This window comes from Dermacentor andersoni, chromosome 4 (genome assembly GCF_023375885.2).
Source record: "Dermacentor andersoni chromosome 4, qqDerAnde1_hic_scaffold, whole genome shotgun sequence".
NCBI lineage: Eukaryota > Metazoa > Arthropoda > Arachnida > Ixodida > Ixodidae > Dermacentor > Dermacentor andersoni.
The window spans coordinates 138,524,663-138,546,157 of NC_092817.1; the positions used below are offsets into that span (position 1 = coordinate 138,524,663).

The following is a 21,495-nucleotide window of genomic DNA, read 5'->3' on the forward strand; positions in this document are numbered from 1 at the left end:
TGGCGAGAAAAGACTTTCCGTAGAAGTTGCGCTCAAGCGAACGCGTTGAAATTCGTCGAGTCGCAACAGCGGTGGTGGTCAGCGACCATTGTTTCCTTTTCTTGTCTGCTAGCCAGAAATCACCCAAAACTCTAACGGGCGAAAATCCATTCGGCCAGAAAAAAAACGAACGCGCACCGACGTGCGCCCCGCTGGGGTCGTTGCAAAACGCGAAAAACGCATGCGCTCTGGCGGGCTGTGGCAGCACGCGGCTAGCGAGAACAAAAAAATTAAAGTGGCTCAATGTGTTCTCGCGAATAAAAGTCAGACTAGGAGAATAAATAAGTACGTATTAAGGTTTGCTGGCTTACGCGTCTTCACATGGATGCGTTGGCGCAGGTGCATAAAACGTTCATATTCTTTTCTGTGACATGACGGCTCAAATGAACTACCACAACGCTTCGCCTTATCAGACTTCCCTGCGTACTTTGTCAACATTAGAGTAGCACATTCTAGGCTACTTGCCTGATAGTGTGTTGTTTTGGCTTTTCTCGTGTACGACTTGAGCCCGATGTACGACTTAAGAAAAATCAAAGCACCTTTGGTGTGAAATGTTTCTAACAGCACTAAACCCACAAAGTTGCGGAATTTAAAATCTAAAGCACGACTTTTGAAATTTGAATTGAATTTTTATAACTATAACGTTTAGGAATTGAAATCCTTGCGCTCCGTGGATTCTGCGGCCTCCGCGAGATGGCACGGCGAGCCCGCTCGCCATCGAAACGCCCTTGAAACTTTGTGCTTGGATGGGGCTCCTTGCGTTATGTGACACCCGGTGCAGGGGGCTTGCCACGAAATCCAGCCAAAGTTCGCAATGATTGCGCCTAAATATTTTTGTGAGCATAAAAAAGACATTCTAGACAAAATCCAGAATGATTTCCGGTGGCGGGTGTTGTATTATTCTCCGCTGCATGACAGCACGAAAACATTTCGGGAAGGGGCTGAAGCCCCATAATTCCCCATACCGCCCCCCCCCCCCCCCTTGCTACGTCCCTGCCAGGAAGGATCGTAAACACTCGAACTGCTTGTGCAACTGTGACGTATGAAGCTGGCACACATTCTTATCCGACACATTAAAGCCTCTTGTCGTAGTTCTGGCAGTTCATGGCAGAACACGTCATTTATCTACTCATCCGCATTTTATACTGATACTTCTACGTGATTCCCCAACTATCTGTCGAACTTATCTGAAGCGGCCACCTGCCGCTGGTGCCTTTCGGTCTCGAGTGAGAAGGCTATTCATGGCGGTAGGCTTGCGGCGGCCTCTGGTGCGCGGCGCGCAGACTGTTCCCTGCAAAATTACTATACAGCATTTGTCGCACCGGAGCGATATCTTGTGAACCACCTCAGCACTTCAGTGAATGATGTTCGTGAATTCCACTTTTTCCAAGCAGGATTACTTGTCGTCGTGGCATTGGATGACGTGATATATATGCATGCCACATTTACTATAGCGTGAAAGAAAACAAGCAAGCTGTATTTTACCACTTCTTTTTATTGCCACAAAGATCGTTGGTATACTGTACCAACGATGGTGGTATGTATGTTCCCGATATCTCGACTTAAGTGAAGAGCAAGTGATTCCCTCCAGTTATCCATGTCGCAGGAAATATACTCGGGAGTTTATTGTGAATAATATGTACAAAATCTTAAGTTCGTAGAAAAAATAATCTTTGGCATTCTCTGGACTAAACAGCGATCTGATTATTACACTGGCCATACTCATAAACTACGGAATAACTTCGACCACTTGGGCTTCCTTTACATGCAACTAAGTGTTAGTACGCGAAATTTTTGCAAGTAACCCCCCTTGAAGCGCGACCTCCACGGCCGAGTGCGAAGCCGCGGATATGGAGATATTGGTTCCTCTGTATTAATGAATGTTGTTCATCTATGCTGACATCTTCATTGCGTTTTTATGAACTAAAAGTGAAGGAAGAATTCATGTGTTTAATGTATCAGAAGAAAAATTTTCCGAGGAGTGTTTATATTTTGACATTGTCCATGTGCTAGAATAAAGCAACACAAACTGCTGTCCGCGAGTTCTAAAACACGTACTACCATATAAATAAAACTTTCTCGCCCCTTATATATTTGGTCCGTTCCTTAGCTGCTATCGGCCCCTGAGCTATAAATGCCGTATATGCATCAAAATTAAGCCCAAACACTTCAATGTGCATGTTTTTTTTTTTTTTTGAAGAATTGAAATGAATAACGAAGTGGCTGCATTAGGGTCTGATTGTGAGCAAAATAAATACTTACATATATGTCCTTTTTCACGTTTCAGTCATTTATTCTAGCTATGTTCTTTTATGAGAAACATTTACTTACTTTTGTGTGTACCGTTGTCATGCCCTTATATGTAACTCATATGGCAGCTCGTGTCATTTAGTGTCAAATAACGTTAAACGGCAATATTTAAATATGCCAACGTCCGTGCAGATCAACGCAGATATTGGTATCCGCATACGAGAAGCCCTCTGACATTTTTTTGATATAATGTTTCTCCTATGAGCGCTATAAAATCCTAAGCGACTACCTTCTAGCGCTGACGCTATGTTTAATATCGCCATGAATCATGCCACTCCGTGGTCGTTGCTTCTATTCATCGCGTGCGTCAATGCCATAGAAGGTAATTTTATAACAATTAGACCCTATTCATAACTAATTCTTTGTTCCTTGAGACCACTTCCTTATGCCCCGAAATTTCGGGACATGTTTATCTCGCAAGAGTCGTATTTATTGGCGATGCTAATAATGATTTGGTTAATCCTCTCTCTGGGTTTTCTGGATAAAAGATATTGTGATGCAGATTCCGGTAAAACATAAAGAAAAACACTCCCCACAATTATCTGAGAAAGAATATTTTGGGCTGTATACGCCATCAAAAATTACACGTTGTACCAAGTATTGATTGCAGTACGTAGTACTTGTGTGTGGATTGCGTGCTTGGAATGAATGGTGTTGGAGCAGCTTTTTATGGCATATCGTGTAGAAACCATTTATTACGGTGATTTTACACTGAATAAGTAGATTAACGAGTGGTCTGCAGCACAGAAAATACTCTTCCAGAGTCTACAATTGTCTACCCAAGAATGCTGGAAAGTCGATCTGAAGATGGCACGAAGGTCTTGATGATAAATGACGATTTGACACTCAACTTACGAAAAGCCTCTGTGTTCTCGGAAGAATTTCTAATTCACACAACCATGGATGGCAAACCCATAGCATACCACGTAAGTAAAATTTACCATGGTTGCAAGTACGTGAGGTGAAGTTATGAAGTATGCCTACTCACGTGCGTGCTTTGATAACGTTACTTCGGTCATATAACAGCTGAGCTTTTAGTCTGCTCAAAATTATCTTCTGATGAGAATAAAAAGACAAACAGAGCCCCATTTCCGCCCCATTCCCGAAAAAAAATACATTAGTGAATTTAGACGTCGCGGGTGTGTACGGATGATTCCTGCCTTTGCTGTGAATCTCGGTAAATTTCTGTTTACCCGGTCCCTAAACACAAATTGCAGACTACCTTCAGCTTGACAACAGCGTTTTGCACGAAGACATATTTTAGGAGATTATGGAACTGTGGTAGCCATGGCGTTTTTCCGTGAAACACGTTACCGCTTTTGTGAGTGCACCACTGTCACTATTTAGACATATTCACCGTAGCCGGTAATCAATTTGTTCAACACGAACAGAATTGACTAAATGAAGACGACGCGGAAGTTTCCTGTTGCACTGGGTCGCACACCTATATAAATCTCAGAAAAGCACAATACGCCCTTAAGATACAAAGTAGAAACTAAGTAGAAACTAGTATAAAGTATAAAGTAGAAAGTTATCTATAAATTCCTATCTTATTGCTTCGGGACAAAGGCTGTCACGCCGTGTCGGTAGACTACGTAAATCAAAGCATTCTAATCTTGCGCTTCGCGCTCCTTTTGAAGAAGCCATAGAGGAACTTCGTACTTGTACTAAACTTGCTGAAGATTTCTATTTTTCAGTGCAACTCCATATACTGCTTAAATAAAAATCTCGCAGGTTCTCGACATCAGTTTTACTTAGTGTAACGTGCAGTACCTCTTTCAAGATTATCAAAATTGTCGACGCTATTACTAAAGAGCCCATCGTAATTCCTAATGCTTTTAACTCCTACTTCCAATCTGTTTTCACTCTCCACAACCATGTTGTTCCAACGTTTAGTTATAATTAACAAACCAATAAACCAGGCGATATCGTAACATGTTCTGATGGTGCCTTTAACCCAATCTTGAATCTCTGCACTGAAAAGTGTACCGGTTCAGCTAGTATCCCGAATTCTTTCCTTGTAAGATACTGCCTATGCACAGCTGAGTACCATACTGTAACCTTCCAGATAACCTTAGAGTCTGGTCAAGTACCAACTAAACGAAAAAAAGCGAAAGTCCTACCATTGTATAAATGAGGTGATAAACAACTTCTTTCTAATTACATGCCGATATCTCACATCCCATTCACGCAAGATGTTAGAGCACATTGTTCAGAATCATATAATCGAATTCCTTAACTCTAATAACGTTCTGACATCTGCCCAGGCTGGTTACCATCATTGCCATAGCCCTGTGACGCAATTACTCGATTTTGTTCATGATATCGCTTCTAGCCTAGGCATACGTAATGAAGTGGATGATTTCTTTATTGACTTCTCTAAAGCTATTGACCACTGGTAAAATTAAACGCCATTTTCAATAATCCCTGTGTTGTTTCTTGGATAGCTATCTTTCTTCATTGTCACTCATATTTTGTTTCTTTTAACTCAGTGAATTTAACTCCTGTCGACATTAGGCCAGGCGTTCCTAAGGGAGCCGTATTACGCCTTTTATTACTTGTAATATATAATAATGATTTAACTGGTTGTAAATCTACTAAAAACTAACTTTATGTAGATGACTGTATAATATGCTAAACTGTTAACTCCACTGAGGACCATCACCGTGTTGCGCAACCTCTTACGCTTTTCTGCGCTTGGTGCAAACGTGGCAAATGAATATCAACTGCAGTAAAACAGTTGCAATGCCATTTGACAATAGACAGAGCCCCTCTCGTTCGATTATTTCCTGGATGCTACGCAACTTAATAGAGTGTGTCAATATAAATACGTAAGAGTCATTCTAATTGAACTTCGTTCTGGGTCTAAACACATCGAATATACAAACGGGAAAGCACTAAAAATAGTTTATTTGCGCCGCACTTTAGATAATACCCCCCGCAATACTAAACTGTTATTATATAAAGCGTTAATTTGCCCTATTCTAGAATATGCATCTGTCGCTTGGCTCCCCTACAAACAATGTGAAATAAGCCACCACCAGCTCGCTCAATAACGTTCAACGAAAATCGATCCATTTCATTTGCCAAAATTAGAGCCGCAGTTTTTCCCCAAGACAGACTCAGCAATCTTTGAACATTGAGCCATTACTTCCAGGTTATCGCATTCAAGTCGCAAAACTTTTACATGCACTTCATAACTCCACCTCTTGTCTTTCTGACTGTAAATATATCAGATTTGCTAACACAAGTTGTACCGGTAGTTCAAACGGCATAACGTGATGAATATTTATGCTTGTACTAACGCATTCAAATACAGTTTTTTCCACGTAAAATATAACTTTAGGATTCTCTACGCAGTAACGTACATTTGTTCGCTATCATTAAAATATGTTATCGCTAGCACTGGTAAGCACTTCGTTAACATGCAAAGCGCTTATTTTTGTTCATTCTTCTTTTTGTGTATGTCTGTGTTTTTAATGTGTAATCTATACTAATGTGTAATGTTTCCACTCCTGTTATAGCCTTATATAGGGCTGCAGTACATGCAAATAAATAAGTTCCTCAAACTATGTACCTATAATTCGAATGTTCACACATCACCATGCGTGATTGCGTCGGGGAGGTTCCATGGCCGAAGGGACGCAGGCGTCGCTTGTCTCTTGTGGCTGAATCATTCCAACCGCAGACGGATGGCCATGTGATGCTACAAGACGAATCACTCGCGACAGGACGCCGGGAACAAAAGCCAAGTGAAGAAAGACTACGTTCGGTGCTCCGCTGGACGCCCCGGTTGTTTGAGACGTTGAGCTGCAGCCTCAAGGGCACCAGGCATCAACAGGAACCGGCCGCCTCTCGGGATACTATTTCTGCCGCTGCTGCCTTCCTTTCTTGTCTTCTCCGGTTCCAGTGGAACCGCTTGCCCCCCTGGTCTACGCTCGCGCCTCGGTGCTCGCCAGCGATTCTTGCTTCTTTTTTCTCTGATGCTCTTTTTTTTGTAGTTGCAATATCACGCGCCTGTCTTCGTCGACTTCATGTTGTAGATGTTCTTTCGAGGCGCCTGCATATGCACCTCGTCACAACCACTCATCATAAAAGGCCCCTCATAGCCAAACGGAATTTGGTAGTCAGAATGCTTGTCCAGAACCTATAAGAGGAATCGTTGCTCCTGTGGGCACAATGAGCAACAACTAGTAGCTTGCTTGCAGTAAGACCCAATTCTCGGTGGTACTGTCGTGGCGTTCCACATGAGTATGTCTAATATGTTTTTAAATTATGTCCATAGACTAGCTAATTTATGTTTCCGTAGTTACGTGATTGCCGATTTTGTATGAGTTTCACAACGCAAAACATTTCTACTGTCCTGCAAATATTGTTTGCAGTAAATTTAGTTACTTTTAAATAGTTTTGAAAACAAAACCACTTGTTGTTATTTTAAATCAACAATTTGTGTAACTCTTGTCGCTATCACAATATAGTTGCAGTCATTCAATGCAGGATATACAAACATTGAGTAGACAAGAAAGGTAATATGGTGTCTTTACACAGCATGTGCCTATGCGCTGTTCTGATGCCACGGCTGAAAAACAAAGACGAAATCGCTGAAATGTGAAAGAGGCAGTTTCTCCTTGTTACTTTTAAACCGGGAATTGCGCTTGTGTCTTCCATTTTTGTCCGTAGAGTTGAATCATGCAATACTGCGTGGACATTGCAACATGTTTTTTTGTCTGTTGGTTGCTGGCTAAACAGGGGGCGGCAGAGGAGTCTGGCCCAGTGGTGGGTTGTGAGAACGAAGAAACGCCTTTTTATGGTGTGCACTTAAGCAGGTGCCGTCGAGTGGCGTGCATGGCACTGCAGATGACTGCTCGGTTGGAAGAGCGTGTGCCACGTTAACGAACGGCAAAAGGGGCTTGTCGCGCAGTAGACAATTCGGTACGGTGCATGCGGCCTTTTGTGAAAGCTGGACGTCGACATGCACGTCAATAGAGGTTGTCGTCGTAGGTGCTGCGATCGCGGAATGGGGTCAGGTCCGGGTCGAGGTGTCGTCTAAGACAGTTGGTGGATCGGGTGACAGGCATGACACTGATTGCTGGACACCGAAATGACGCAAAACTTTTGCTTTGAAGCCATCGTACGGTGTGTTACAGGGTGACAAGAAGGCTTGAATAATTGCTATGTAAAACGGGAGACCATGTAGTAGAACCTCACATTTGAGAGTCTAAATGGGTATGAAGTTGTCATGGCTGTCTCAAACCTGATGAACTTTGCTTCCACGTAGCGAGGCTCTAAATGGTGAAGAAGAGGGTTGAACAGTGGGTTACGTGAACAGTGGTTGAACAGTCGGTTGAACAGTTGGTTAAGGACACAGTGCATGGGTTACGGACATGGAAAAGAAGAGATAATGTGGCAACACTACGTCGGGGTGATGATAGATGTCTCCACCACAGAGCTCACGGCTACGTGCGAGGTAGTGCCTGACGGTTAGGCCAGTATGTTTTGTTTGGTCGTGGGGATGGCTGGACGGGCTGGCCAAGAAAAGCTTTGAGCCCATCTTATGGCCTGTTACCATGTTCCGGCAGTTCTCTGCGAAGATTGATGCCCAGAGACTGGAGAGCCAGGTAGCACTTTACTTGCTCTAAGAGCTATACCGCTCGGCTGCTTTCGTAAACGAACAAAAAAATAGCAGTGGCATTCACAAGTTGTCTTCAAAAGGAGGCCAGGGCGCAGTTTCAATGATGGTCCACGTCGGACGTAACCAATATGTGTAGGGCGCCAGTGAAGGCGACACCCGCATACTGCGTAGGTCGCGGGGCGGCCGGGCGTTCTGCTTTTTGTTTGCCCACCGCGTTGCTCAAGTTCTGTCAGGGAGGCAGCCTGCCCTTAATTCGTTCTCCCGCATTGTGGTCACTAGCTGCGCCGCTACAAAGAAGAAGGGGTGATTATTGTCCCTTTGGTCAGTTGGTAATGAGGGCCATTGAACATGGTATACAAGACAGAGAATTCGCCGATCTGCATTCATTAACTGCAGAATGCATTTGGTATTTACGATCAGTGCCACCAAAGCGTTTCGTTGCGACGTGGACAGCGCAGTACACGCATTCACTTGTGCCTGAAAACTATTGATGGATGTAGCAGCTACTTCCAGGTAAAAGGGTATGCCAGTACTGATAATGTTTACCGTTACCAGGACTTTGGCATTCATCCGCGAACGTCTCCAGCTGTTCGCAGAACCTTGGGCATTAGCAGACCTCTCTGTTGAAGTTCGGCGTTCTAGTTTGCTAAGTTTCATGGAGCCTGCGCACTAAAGGTGAACACTTTCCTGTTTCCTACCTAATGGCGCTGCCGTAAGTGAAATATAAGTCTTGGCAGAGCATTTTCGGCTTTGAGGGGACCGAGAACCTATTTTATCAAATAACATCATTTCAGGACCGTTATAAATTCTGCCAAAATCTCTTAGTAGCGCACCCTCAAAATTATTTCTTTACCTCTGCCAAGCTTCGTTTGATAAATCCAAATATTTTAATAGAAGTGGTGACCGTTCCTAAGTCGACAAATGCTGAGGATGTTTTAGCGTCACTAAATGGCACTGCGCTTCTGTTAGCTACGCGGAGTACTTTGGTTATTTTTCATATTTAGTATCGTATAGTTTTTCTGACCTTTAGTGGAGAAGAAAAAGAATGACAACCATTCCACTCTTTGACGATGGAGTTCAAAGCTCAAGACATCCAAAACTCTCAAACGAAAAGCAAAGTGCTCTCGCTGCCATTCTATCTTCACAGAGTGGAATTGTTGTCATTTTTTGCGCTGCGAGTCTGGCGTTCTTACTCGTTCGGAGGTGCCTGGGCTCATCATTGTCGTTTTCGATTAGCATCGCGGGAACGTTCTTCGTCGGTGGTCGTTTCGCGCCGGTGCCGTTTACGTTCTCGTTGCTATTTTCTCCGGCGCTCTTCGTACACATGCTGTTCTTCGGGAGGACGAACTATTCGTGTACGCCTCGTCGATAACGCAGCCGTTTTTAGGACCGATACCTGTCCTGCATATATAGTGTTATAAGCTTGACGTCACATTATCGTTCAAGGCGAGCGTTCTAATCTGTTATGCATTTTGACACCTGCGCCACCGCACTGCACATGTAAGGCTTTGTTACAAATCCGTATGTCCGCTTCTGTTGCGCGACGCCGAAAAATCTACGGAAGGTTTGTCATATACAGCTTTCGCTGTAAAATAATTATTTTCACCGTTGAATGTTGCAACAAATCATGCCGTTGTTTCCAACAAAGAGCAACATTTTCCCTTTATGTATATTGTCGCTTCTCTGCAGCAAAGCTTTCCGTCTTCTTGAAAGGAAATGAGCGTCTGCTTGAGTAGTTATAATATTCGCAACATATGTAGCGTGAAAACCATGTGAATTATCTGACAGCACAAATTTATGCTAGTACTGCGAAACTGTTACCGGCCACACTTACCGCTGCTTCGCGCATTCTAGCTAAAAATTTACATATACTATCAGAATGCTCCACGCTATTTCATAGCAGAGTGATGAGTTTTTGAAACGACCACAGCAAGGAAATGTTGCCTTTTTGCACAGGTACTTTCAATACTAGATCAGAGCCAGCTGTTCCCACGGTGACATGGTCCGCAGTCACTGCTGCTCGCTGTGATTAAATTACGTATCATGGTGCATAAACCTATCTTTATGGCGGAGTTGAGCCGCACCTCCTTATTTAATAGCTCAATAGATTCGGTGAGAGGCAATATCACGTGGAAACTATTGGTTGGTAAACTAACAAGAACGTGTTGCGATAGTGGAAGGCGTTCTCAATGGTGATACTTAGTAGCTACCTTGATAGTTAAAAAAATATGGCCTCCACTGCCGAAGCATGAAGAGGTACGCGAATTAGAACCTGCTTAAAAATACATGTAGTAGCATGGCGCAAGTTCTATGGAGCACCTGCAATGTGTAATCCGCCCTGCTCCGTCTGTTCTACGCTGCGAATAGGTTTCTAAAGTATTAGGTTAAAAATATAGGTTAGCAACCAACCCGCGCAGCCTGCTACATTCAAGGATGCGTATTTTCTCGTACCTGGCAATTTGAAACGCCAGTTGTGCGTTTTAGATACGCTATTTGGTGTGGTGCTGTACCATGCACTAGAGCACCGGGCAGATGGACACTCCTGCCCCTATCTGTGCGGGACGTATCCGGGCTTGGAAAAAGGGAAACCTGATTGCAAAGACAATGCCGAATGCTTGGACATTTGAGAGCGTTTGCGGCGGCCATAAGAAACTTTTACTCTGGCTTCACGCAGACACCAACTACGGAGTGACAGTGCGCGACAAATGTAGCCTTGCATATTTTCTTTCACTCTGGTTGTTTCATTCCTACCTTCTTTCCTAATACTGTGCTGCACTGCTTGTTCCTTCATTGTTGGTGAAAAACAGTGCATGTCTCTACAGCACACAGAAAGCAAGATAACGGCGGTGTTGTTATAGAAGTGCATTCCCTGAGGTATTGGAACAGCTTACGCGTTGCATACGAACTAGAGAGTAAATACAAGCAACCACTTACGCGTTTAGATCAGTTAATTGCACTAAGGAGGACCGAAAACATATACGCCAGCGACGCGGAACCAACTAACTTTAAGTAAGCAAGCAATATTTCCAGCGCGCTACATAGAATGTGAGCACAGTCAGTTTTCTCTGTAGGCACCTAGGCCAAGATGCAGCGCCTGCTAGCCGCAGTTTACCTCTCTAAAACGGCATCGTAGCTGCACTGCGTGCATCTTCAACCAGCGGGGCAGAATCATTTATTAATGCTGGCATCAATATACGTATCATGGTGCATAAACCGATCTTTATGGCGGAGTTGAGCAGCATCTCCTTGTTTAATAGCTCAACAGATTCGGTGAGAGGCGATATCACGTGGAATCTATTGGTTGGTAAACTAACAAGAACGTGTTTACAGGATCTTGCAGACGAGGGTGAGCCCGGCTGCTACTATCAGAGCCTCAAGCAGGTTTATGTATAAAATTACAAAAGAGACAAATGGGACCGACATCTTCTCACCGTCTATAATAAGGCTACGGAAATTACGGAAGCACTTCTAAGATATTTTGTGCTGTGCTCCCACCTGCATATGCACCTATGTTTTTCAAGCGATGTTTCCTTTCTCTCTTCCCTCGACTTTCTCAGTGCTGTTGCTGTTTGGCACCCCACCTTGGGGGGGGGGGGGGAGACCGTGTGCATACATGACAGGAGCGCGGCAACGCAACGCGAGAAACTCGTTTGGACCTTTACACAGCGCGGAATGTGCACAATGCGCTCTGAAACTCTCTGGGCATCGCCACGTTAGCCTCTTGCGAAGATTGCAGAGATTGCCGCCCTAACCTTTCTGCTAACGTGCAAGTTCAGAGTGGTAGAGAAGAGGGGAGATGAGGCAGAGAATGGGTAAAACCAAAGCAATCGCGAGACGAATGAATAACAGCCTTGCCACTCTTCGCTCGCAGTCCCCATGCAAGGTATGGGGGATGGGGCGACAGGGAAAATGTGACTTGAGAATGGAAGAAAACGCTGCTATATTACGACAGCCGTTGCAGACAAACTGGATAAATTTCAGTTCAAGGTTCGATACAGTACGTGTGTGCTTTTTCTGAAAAATGAACACCATGCAATAATGTCAAGCGGACAACTTATGCAGAGCGTGTAGAAGAATATACGCATAAGCCATGTCGTTGGGTATAGGCGATACCACGGAAGCGGTCACACGTCAAATCAACAGTTCTGTGGGCTCCGCGGTCGCTTTGTGGCTATGGCATTGCTCGAGGTCACGAGTTTGATCCTGGCCGCAGCAGCCGCATTACGACGGAGGCGAACAAGAAAGAAAAAAAAAACGTTCATGCACTTACATTTAGCGACGCGTTAGAGAACACCACGGTTTAAAATTAATCCAGAGTCCGCCGCTACGGCGTGGCTCATAATCCGATTGTAGTTTGGCACGTACAGCCCCATAATCGAATTCAAGTTTAATACTTCTGCCACGGTGGTATCTGTCATGTGAGGCAATGAAAATGCTCACTCCTCTCAAACATTATGAAATATGGCGCACAACAACGCATTAGGCCAACACCTCTCCCTGTGTGTTCTGTGTACGACGCAAGCAAACATCGGCGGTGCACGCAATGTAACGCTTTTAACATCGACTCACCACCTCGTGTTGGACTGAATTTTGACAAAGATACACATGCGACGTCAACGTAACCGCCGCTTATTTAAATTTGAGAAATAAGTTGTCATTTCTTATGTACCAGCGTAGAGTGTAATGAGCTGAAGATTACAAGGATCAAATCAAATCCTGTTGTGCATTCTCAACAAACATGTTCATCATGATTTTGAAAACAAACGAATGTCTAGAATGTCTAAGCCTTTGCCCAGGGGAAACTTGTCAATTATGTGAAGAGAAACAAGATATCTTTCCGAAAGAACCCAAAAGGTGTCAGCGAGTGAGCGTAATAAAATTTATTCTGTCTCCAGCTATCAGAACACAGTCGATTATATTTGCACACATATATATATATATATATATATATATATATATATATACGATGTTACGGGCAGGAAGAAGCGTTCGCCTATTTGCAAGTGGCTTTGAATGGCAGAGCCAACAAGCGAAGAGCATCGCTACTGCTAAACACTCCGTCGTCGCAAAAGACCACCGTCAGCGTCGTCTTCTTTCCACATTACCGACTGTGATAATATATATATATATATATATATATATATCACGGCATACTATGAAAAAGCCGCGACAACTTACGCGAAATGTACCGGCACATGTAAAAGAAAAGGGACGTTGGAACTAATCCATGCTTCTCCATATTCCAGTGTAAAGGTGCGATGTGTCTGTTACCACTCCTCAAAATATGGGAAATTTCAAAACCTAAAGTATTTTCTATACGAAATAACCTTACCGAAAAACTGAATATTTATGTACACCAATAAATATATTAGGTATAAAGCACCGAGATTCAGCCAATATGCAACTTCTCAAACAGAGGAGCAGCCAACACGGGATAAACAAAGAAACCAACGGTTTCTGTATACACTCAATGCTGACTACCTATCGGAAGAGCCCCATGTAATGGCTTCAAAGTAGTGTTGTCAATAATATCATGGGATTTTCCTTCTACACACACACATATATATATATATATATATATATATATATATATATATATATATATATATATATATATATATATATATATATATATGTCTAACTGGTTGCGCCCACCTAGCGGCGCAAGTTCTCTAACAAATTGACCGAACAGGTACTCGTTCATTGTCGTGATGACGTCCTGATTGTTTCATTGGTGCATTACAGCATCACCATCTGACTCGCGTTATGCCGACATCCTGCGACATCCCAGTAACCCAAGTCGTCTAGCAGCATGGACCAATTCGCATGTGCTGGAATTCATGGTGCCAAATTGGCCGTTGTATCGCCGCCGTTCTAGCTTCGTAATCCGACTTTCTTCAAGCCTTCATTGTTACGCCGTGGTTGTTGCACACTTTATGCACCTCATTGTCCTCATATCGCTGTCACGGCACCATCGTGATGTGGTCGTATCGTTGTGATGTCATTGTCGTGATGCAGCATACCTTGTATAACCGTCACTTCAGCTTCGTCATCCAGCTCTCGTCCTGCCATATTCGTCGTGCGCCGTAGTCACGCCAGCATCATCATATATTTTCCATTATACAAGTGCCGTCACGCTGTTTTTACCTTCCCATTGTCGTCATATTATTACCATGCTTGCGACGACAGTGCATCGTGCACATACCACCGTCGTCATGCATGCATTGCCATAGCGTCACCGTGTGGACATCGTGGTCATTACATCTTCCTCAATCTATCATCTTGATCCCACTGTCCTCATGTCGTCGTCTCACACTGTCGTTATAACGCCATCATCACGTCTGTACCGCTATTCCGTTGCCGTCATGCCGTCGTCCTCATATAGCCTTAGCAAATCATTCTAGATTAGCCTAGTATGATCATGCTGTCTTCATTAAATAGTGATTACCCTTCCGTTCTTATGCCGTCGCCAACATTACATAATCATCAGACAGTCGTGTTCACGGATTCCTTGCCATGCCATCATAATCAGTCGAGCTTCGTAATCTGGTTGTCTTCATACTATTGTCTTCATGTCTTCGCTGTCAAGCTGTTGTTATACCATCCTCACCATTTCAAGATCGTCATCTCCAGGTTGTCATGCTGCCGTGATCTTGCATCGTTGTGATGGTAGCTACATCCTTTCTTCTCTGTAATTTCATCGTCTTCACTGCGTCATCGTCATACAATGGTCGTTATGCCGTCATGTTCGTGGAGGTCCTTTGAAAGCGACTGTCGTAACGAAGTGAACCTACACTAGAGACAATATATGTCTCATATAGCTGTACAAACGGAGGTGTCAGAGTGCCCGCTACACATTATAATCAGGCGTGATTTCACCAATACGGTATTCGGCGACGCGGCATGAATGATAATTACTTTACCGTTGACGGCCATCGTGATATATGCTTTGTGCATTTTTTTTTAATTATAAGTGCTCTTGTTTCAGATGCTTGGTGCTGAAATGGAAAAGAATCTATATGATGACGAGGAAAAGATGGCAACTGTACATGTCACCGACGAGGATGGTGTGAGCGTTGTACGTATCACTTCCATGTCAATGCAGTGCGGCATGCAGCGTGATCACTGCGTGTTTGTTAACCTAGCGCTGGCTGCCTGCCGCTCAGTTACGTAAGCAGTAGCGTGGGTTCTAAAGCTGCAGTAAAAAGCCAGCATTAGCCGGCCAGCTTTTGTTTTGCCTATTCACAGAACTGCAATTCCTTGGGCAACACTTAAGCGGGTAATCTTGACTTGCCAGTCACAAAAGTTCATTAGGCTGTAGGAAAACCTTGCTTTAATTTCCCACTTACGATGATCGCTTGCTGAAATAAGGTTTAATGTAATTATATATTTTTTATTTTGCGATTATTTAAATTAATTATAGGTTGCTATTCGGCTGGAACAATGAAATAAACTGGTTGAGTGCTTAATCGTGAGCTTGATCTAATGTAAAGCATGCTTCAATGAAGAAAAGCATAAATATGTTTTACAACTCTCCTGTAGGTTTATGTGCCGTTTGTGAGGACATTTTCAGGACTCAAATTGATGCAATATTCGTATGCTTTTCAGCCTCAACAAATAGATGCTACCTATTTAATTTATAAACAAGAAGAAAGGGGGTTAACTGAGCGGCCCGATTTTTATTAGCCATATATTAAGAAGCCAAGAAACACTGACACTAAGGACAAGATAAGGGGAATCATTTGTGCCTAATAAATGAAATAAAGAAACGATAAATTATGGGAAATGAATGCGAATGAAAAAACTTGCCGCAGGTTGGGAACAATCCCACAACCTTCGCATTACGCGTGCGATGCTCTATCAATTCAGCTTCCGCGGCGCCGCTTCCCCATCAACTTTCTTGGATATTTATGTTTCCTTAGTAGAACCCTGGGAATGTTAACCAGCGCCACCACTCAAAAACCTTGGCGGCGCATGTAGAACATCATTTCTGCCGCAGGCGTCGCGAGAACGTGATCTTTTTGGGTGACGGCAACTGGTCAATAAACCCACACATGCTACCTGAATGCATCAATGTTGCCGGATTCGAGATCCTCGTTATGTAATAAAGAAGAATAAAGGGGGTTAACCGAGGGGCCTACTTTAATTAGTCATGTCATAAGAAGCCAACAAACACTGACACCAAGGGCAACATAGGGGAAAATATTTGTGCTTTATAAATGAAATAAAGAAACGATATAATAATGGAAATGAAAGTGGATGAAAAACCGATCCCACAACCTTCGCATTTCGGGTGCGATGCTCTACTAAATTAGCTACAGCGGCGCCATTTCCCCATCCACTTTCTTGCGTATTTATGTTTCCTAGTAGAACCCTAGGAGTGTTAGCCAGCACCACCACTCACAGACCTTGGCTTCTGAGTGGTGACAATCTTAAGTTCAAGGTATGGAACGGTACGTTTCTTCTATTCCTGAACAATAAGCACCACGCAAGTATGTCGAGCGGACACATTACGCAGGGCGGGCCGAAGCAGAAGTAGAAAGGCACGGTAGCCGCATTTCTGCAGGAGGCAAAGAAAGATTAGCTCCGGCATTTATATGTAGGGACTGCGGTGTCAAAATCAATCCGGAGCGCTCCACTACGGCAGGCCTCATAATCCGATTGTGGTTTTGGTACATACAGCAAAATCATTCAATTAAAGTTTAATCTTCTGCTTCGATGCGACCTGCCATGTCAGCCAGTAACAATGTTCAACCCTCTCCGAGGCAATTAAAAATGGCGTACTACGCCTCAAGAAACACATCTCTGTGTGTCGTCGGTGTATTACGCACACAAATTGCAGTGGCGCACGCAAGATAACATTCAACATCAACTCACCGCTCTTGTATTCGAGTAAACGTTGAATAAATTAAACTTTCTCCGTCTACATCACTGCTAATTATCGTCAATCAGAAGAAACAGCACCGAAAACTTCGCTTATATAGATTCCCACAGTGGGTGGTATCTTCATAATTTTTCTTTATTTCTAAAATATATTACGAAAAACTTCAATCAGGCTACTGAAGCGTGGGGCATTACAAGGCAAGTATTTGAAGTATCGTATCAATACTTGTTGCAACACAAGTTGGTTTGTCTTATAGTGCAATGTTAAGAGGTTCGGAACCGAGGGTGGAAAATAGTTCAGGACAGAGAAGGGCATCTTTCCTGTCCTGAAGTTTTTTTACAATCTGGTTTGCGTCTTAAAAATTTCAAGTATGTGACGTGCACAACCGTTGTCTTCTTGGGATTATCGTGCAACGCCCTGATTTACTTGTTTTCTGGATAGTGATTCTTTCTGTACGGTAACAGGCGGCCATGCACTGCAGTATCGGTACGTGACTGCATCGAAAATCGCTTATTCCTACTTAACCACATCCCTCCTATGCGTGACATCGATCACCATCAGATTTTTTCTTCCATATTCTCCATGTGAATTTGCCGGCGAATACGAAAAGTTGTGAATATTTTGCAGGAATCTGATATGCTTTGACTATTGTGCGCAAGAGCGCACTACACAAAGGATTCTCTACTTGCTTTTAAAACATTTAGCAGAGGGGGCTGTTGCCCATTCAAAACCGAGAGGACTACGTGAAAAAATAACAGTACCTATTTAACGACGTATCCAGTCGTTAGTGCGATTGCAATTGGAGCAATGAATCGAGACACGGTACTGTAGCCCCCGAAACGCGTCACGCATGAGGCGCGTATGCAGTTCGGCCGCTCTGTCACGCTCCTCTGCGGACAGGCTGCGCAAGCTAGCGTCGTCGCAGTACACTCCCTGAAAACGGCGCGTGTGAATACACTGAAATACATTTGTGTGAATGAATATTACGTGGCTTCGGCCGCGCTCAGCAGCGGAGAAATCGAGATGATCTTTTTTTTTTCATTTAAGATGCGGCACATGCACAGTGGTTCATGCCCGGCCTGTGTGTATTCAGGGGGGATGTCCAGTTGCCGTGGCCCAGCCGCCCACTTTAAATTCGTGCGCGCAGCGCCAGCATATGGTGCGTGATAAACTCAGAAGTCATTCTTCTCAGCGGTCACTCTTGTTTTGTTTTGAGCGAAACGAAGGTTTAATGATTAATAAAGAGAAACAGCCATGCATCTAAAATACTCACCATCAAACTCAGAAAAACTCACTGCATAGATAGATAGATAGATAGATAGATAGATAGATAGATAGATAGATAGATAGATAGATAGATAGATAGATAGATAGATAGATAGATAGATAGATAGATAGATAGATAGATAGATAGATAGATAGATAGATAGATAGATAGATAGATAGATAGATAGATAGATAGATAGATAGATTTCCCGCCAGCTTGATTCGCTGTGTAGTCAATGGTCTTGTGTTTAGAGCAAACGGCTTCCGTGATCAGTCAACATGGCACGAAATAAACCATCGCGCGAACTTGGTCGTGGGTATGTGACATTAAATCAGTTACCACGTTTCACGTCAACCTACGTTACTGTGGGTTGGTAGTCTGTGGTCTAATTGGTAGTGGATAGGTCTGTTGTTCCCATTAAACAGGGTTTGAAACCAAATGTCGGACCAACTTGGTTCACTGGTTATGTGAATTTCAATACGTGCCGCTGCTGCGGCAACCACTTGGACGTCTACTTGTAGCGCTGGATATCTCCCGATTTGACCTGTACTTCTCTTCAATGATTCTGATGCCAAACTGTGCCATTAGCTATGTGCCAGTTTTCAATGAACCTACTTTAGGCCAAATTAGGGGACGAGGTACAAGCCGTATATGCCGTTCTTAGGGGAACATCCGTGGCATCAACATGGGCAACAGTGCATGTGCCATTGTGTATGCGTCATTGGGTATCTGCTGCTTGCCACAAACTTAGTTGACGCCTACTTGGGCAGTTTTCCGCACCACAATAAGTACGACTCATCAATGGCAAAACAATTATTTAAGATAGCAGCTTGTGCTTGGTTTTCCATGCTTGTGTTAACAGCTCAAAACGTATACATGACACGAGACGAGAAGACAACGCCACAAGGGCTAAGCATTATTTAAATTTATACGGTGATCATCGGAATCAAACCTGCCTCATATATAATCAACGTTGTATCGGGGTTATCTTGAAACAATCGGCACGCGCGGACTTCGCGGAAGCTCCGCTGCATGACACAGGTAGAGCATGAGCATAAGGTGGGAGTAAGGTGGGATGCACACTGCATACATGACGCGTCTCTTCGGTGGCAATACGGTGTGTTGGTTCACTAGTAATCGCATTAACCTCGCCATTTATCGTAACATAGGTTCTGCAGTACTTTATTGGGATAGCATTCTTTAGTACTTCTCGCACATTTTGGGTGTCTGTCTGTCTGTCTGTCTGTCTGTCTGTCTGTCTGTCTGTCTGTCTGTCTGTCTGTCTGTCTGTCTGTCTGTCTGTCTGTCTGTCTGTGTTTGTATGCAACTGCTTCCCCGCCTACCTGTGTCACTGGGTAGTCTGTGATCGCATGGTATGCATGGTATTTCAAAATTCACCGTCCTACCAGCTTGGGTCAATAAGTGCGTGCTAATGTGTACGTACGCGTCGCTCTTCAACGACTGTGCATTACGCCTGCATGGGACACTGTAAATGCGAGACTCGGTACGCACCGCTGTTTGAAGAAACTCTTACAAGGGCGAGGAGCACTGGAACCTTCAATGAACCACTCTTGACGCCAAGTAGCACCGATGGTTATGTGCCAGTAGGTGAGTGGCGTTTCTCAATAAACATTCTGACGCCATTTCAGCTAACCAGGTGTGGACCCTGGGAATTCGCAGCTCTGCAATGACCAAAAATCACTTAAATCGCTGTGATGCTGAACGCAATCGAAGTGAAATCTCAAGGGCTCCTCAAGGACAGCAAACCAATTGAATGGTAGGGTGCGCCACGAATGCCTGGGTTGTGCCGCTTTCAGTAAACGCCAACAGTTTAGCGAGCTGCGCCATGAATGCCCTAGGTGCGTGACACTCTTCAATTAATTTTTCGCTAACTTGGGCACTGAGTACTTTCCACTGAACGTGCGGCACTCGAGGGAACAATTCTGAGTGTTCGCAGGTGTGCCACGGTTCTCTCCTCAGGAGCCTCGAGCGGACTTCTAAACACCGTGACTTAATGGCACAGCGTGTCAACAAAGAAGCGCGATATACAAGCCCGGTTGCCGCATGACGCGTTTCTCAGCGTTCTTAGATATTGATGTGCCATAAATTTCGGAAGCCCAGGGCAGGAGGAGGAGGATAGAACTTTATTATGGCAGACACCGTTGCGCGGTTTATTCCTGGGTGGTTCCCTCTGACAGGGCTCCACTGGCGATCGCGGCTCGCCGGGCCTGGTCGAGGGTCGCCAGTTTGCTTCCCAGGTCCAGTTCGGGTGGTCTCGCCTCCCAAGACCACGTATTGAGTGTTTGTGTTGTGACTCGTGGCGAAATTGAGCGACCCGGACGGTCGGTGCATTCGTGTGTTATGTGCGCGAGTGTCTCTGTGGTTGCTACACCAGGGACATGTCCGCGACGTATATCTCTCTGGGGAGATTGCTTGTAGATGAGACAAATGTGGGTATGTGTTCGTTTGCAGGCGGCGCCACTCCCTTGCCTGAAGTTTGCTGAGAGCTTTCTGTGGGGGAGCATATAGTGTTCTTTCGAAGCGTTGGTCCTGCAGTATTTATTGACTTGTGGTTAATAAGTCGTGGGCCGCTCGTCGGTCTGTCGGGGGTTGAAGTACAGTGAAGTCTGCCACTCGGCTAGTGAGACCTCGAGCTGCGCCGTCCGCCTCTTCGTTCCACCACAGGCCTTCGTGCCCGGGGCACCAGGCGATACCGTGGGTCTATTCTAGTGCACGCCCAAGGATTCGAATGGATTGTATAGGGAGTGTTCCATTCATGTATAAACGACAAGCCGCTTGTGAGTCCGTAAGGGCGTGGGCAGACATTCCCTTGCTCTCGGCGTCGCGAAATGCGAGAGCAATCGCTGCTGCTTCTGCTGCTGCGCTGCATGTGGCGCGGATGGAGGCAGAGCCTACCAGGTTCCCCTGATTGACGACGGCGAGTGTGTATTTGGGCCCACGACGTGGCAACAAAGGATACGGGCTAGCGTCCGTGTAGTATGTATCTGGGTCTCTGAAACAGCGTTTGTGCTACATGCGGGCACGCGCTGCTCTTCTCTCTTGATTGGGGGTGGGTTGCGTGTTCTTGGGGTTGGGTCTCCTACAATATTCTCTCTAATGTGATTAGGCAGGAGTTGTGTTTCTTCTTTGCAGTACTGAGGTGTCAGTGGGTACCCTAGCTGTTGATGAAAATGGCGTTCCTGTTGTGTCTTGTTGAGGCGTTCCCTCTGCGCTATTACCGTGGCACTTGGTAGCTCCTCAAATGTGTTCTATACCACTAGCACTAGTAATTTCTTTGTGCATGTGCTTGAACGCAGCTGTAAGGCTGTTTTGTACGCAGTTCTTATAAGAGTGTGCATGCGC

The 21,495-nt window shown here is 44.5% G+C and overlaps 1 protein-coding gene across 1 annotated transcript in view; it reads left to right on the forward strand.

The window, feature by feature from the left end:
• The first annotated feature begins 2,564 nt into the window (after positions 1 to 2,564).
• The window catches only part of LOC129386474 (venom metalloproteinase BumaMPs1-like), a 92,882-nt gene continuing 73,951 nt past the window's right edge, over positions 2,565 to 21,495 (forward strand). The window contains exons 1-3 of the mRNA XM_055074473.2: positions 2,565 to 2,671; positions 3,112 to 3,275; positions 14,970 to 15,059. Coding sequence (XP_054930448.1) covers positions 2,596 to 2,671; positions 3,112 to 3,275; positions 14,970 to 15,059 — 330 coding nt within the window. The 5' untranslated portion in view covers positions 2,565 to 2,595. The remainder of the gene's footprint in view (positions 2,672 to 3,111; positions 3,276 to 14,969; positions 15,060 to 21,495) is intronic.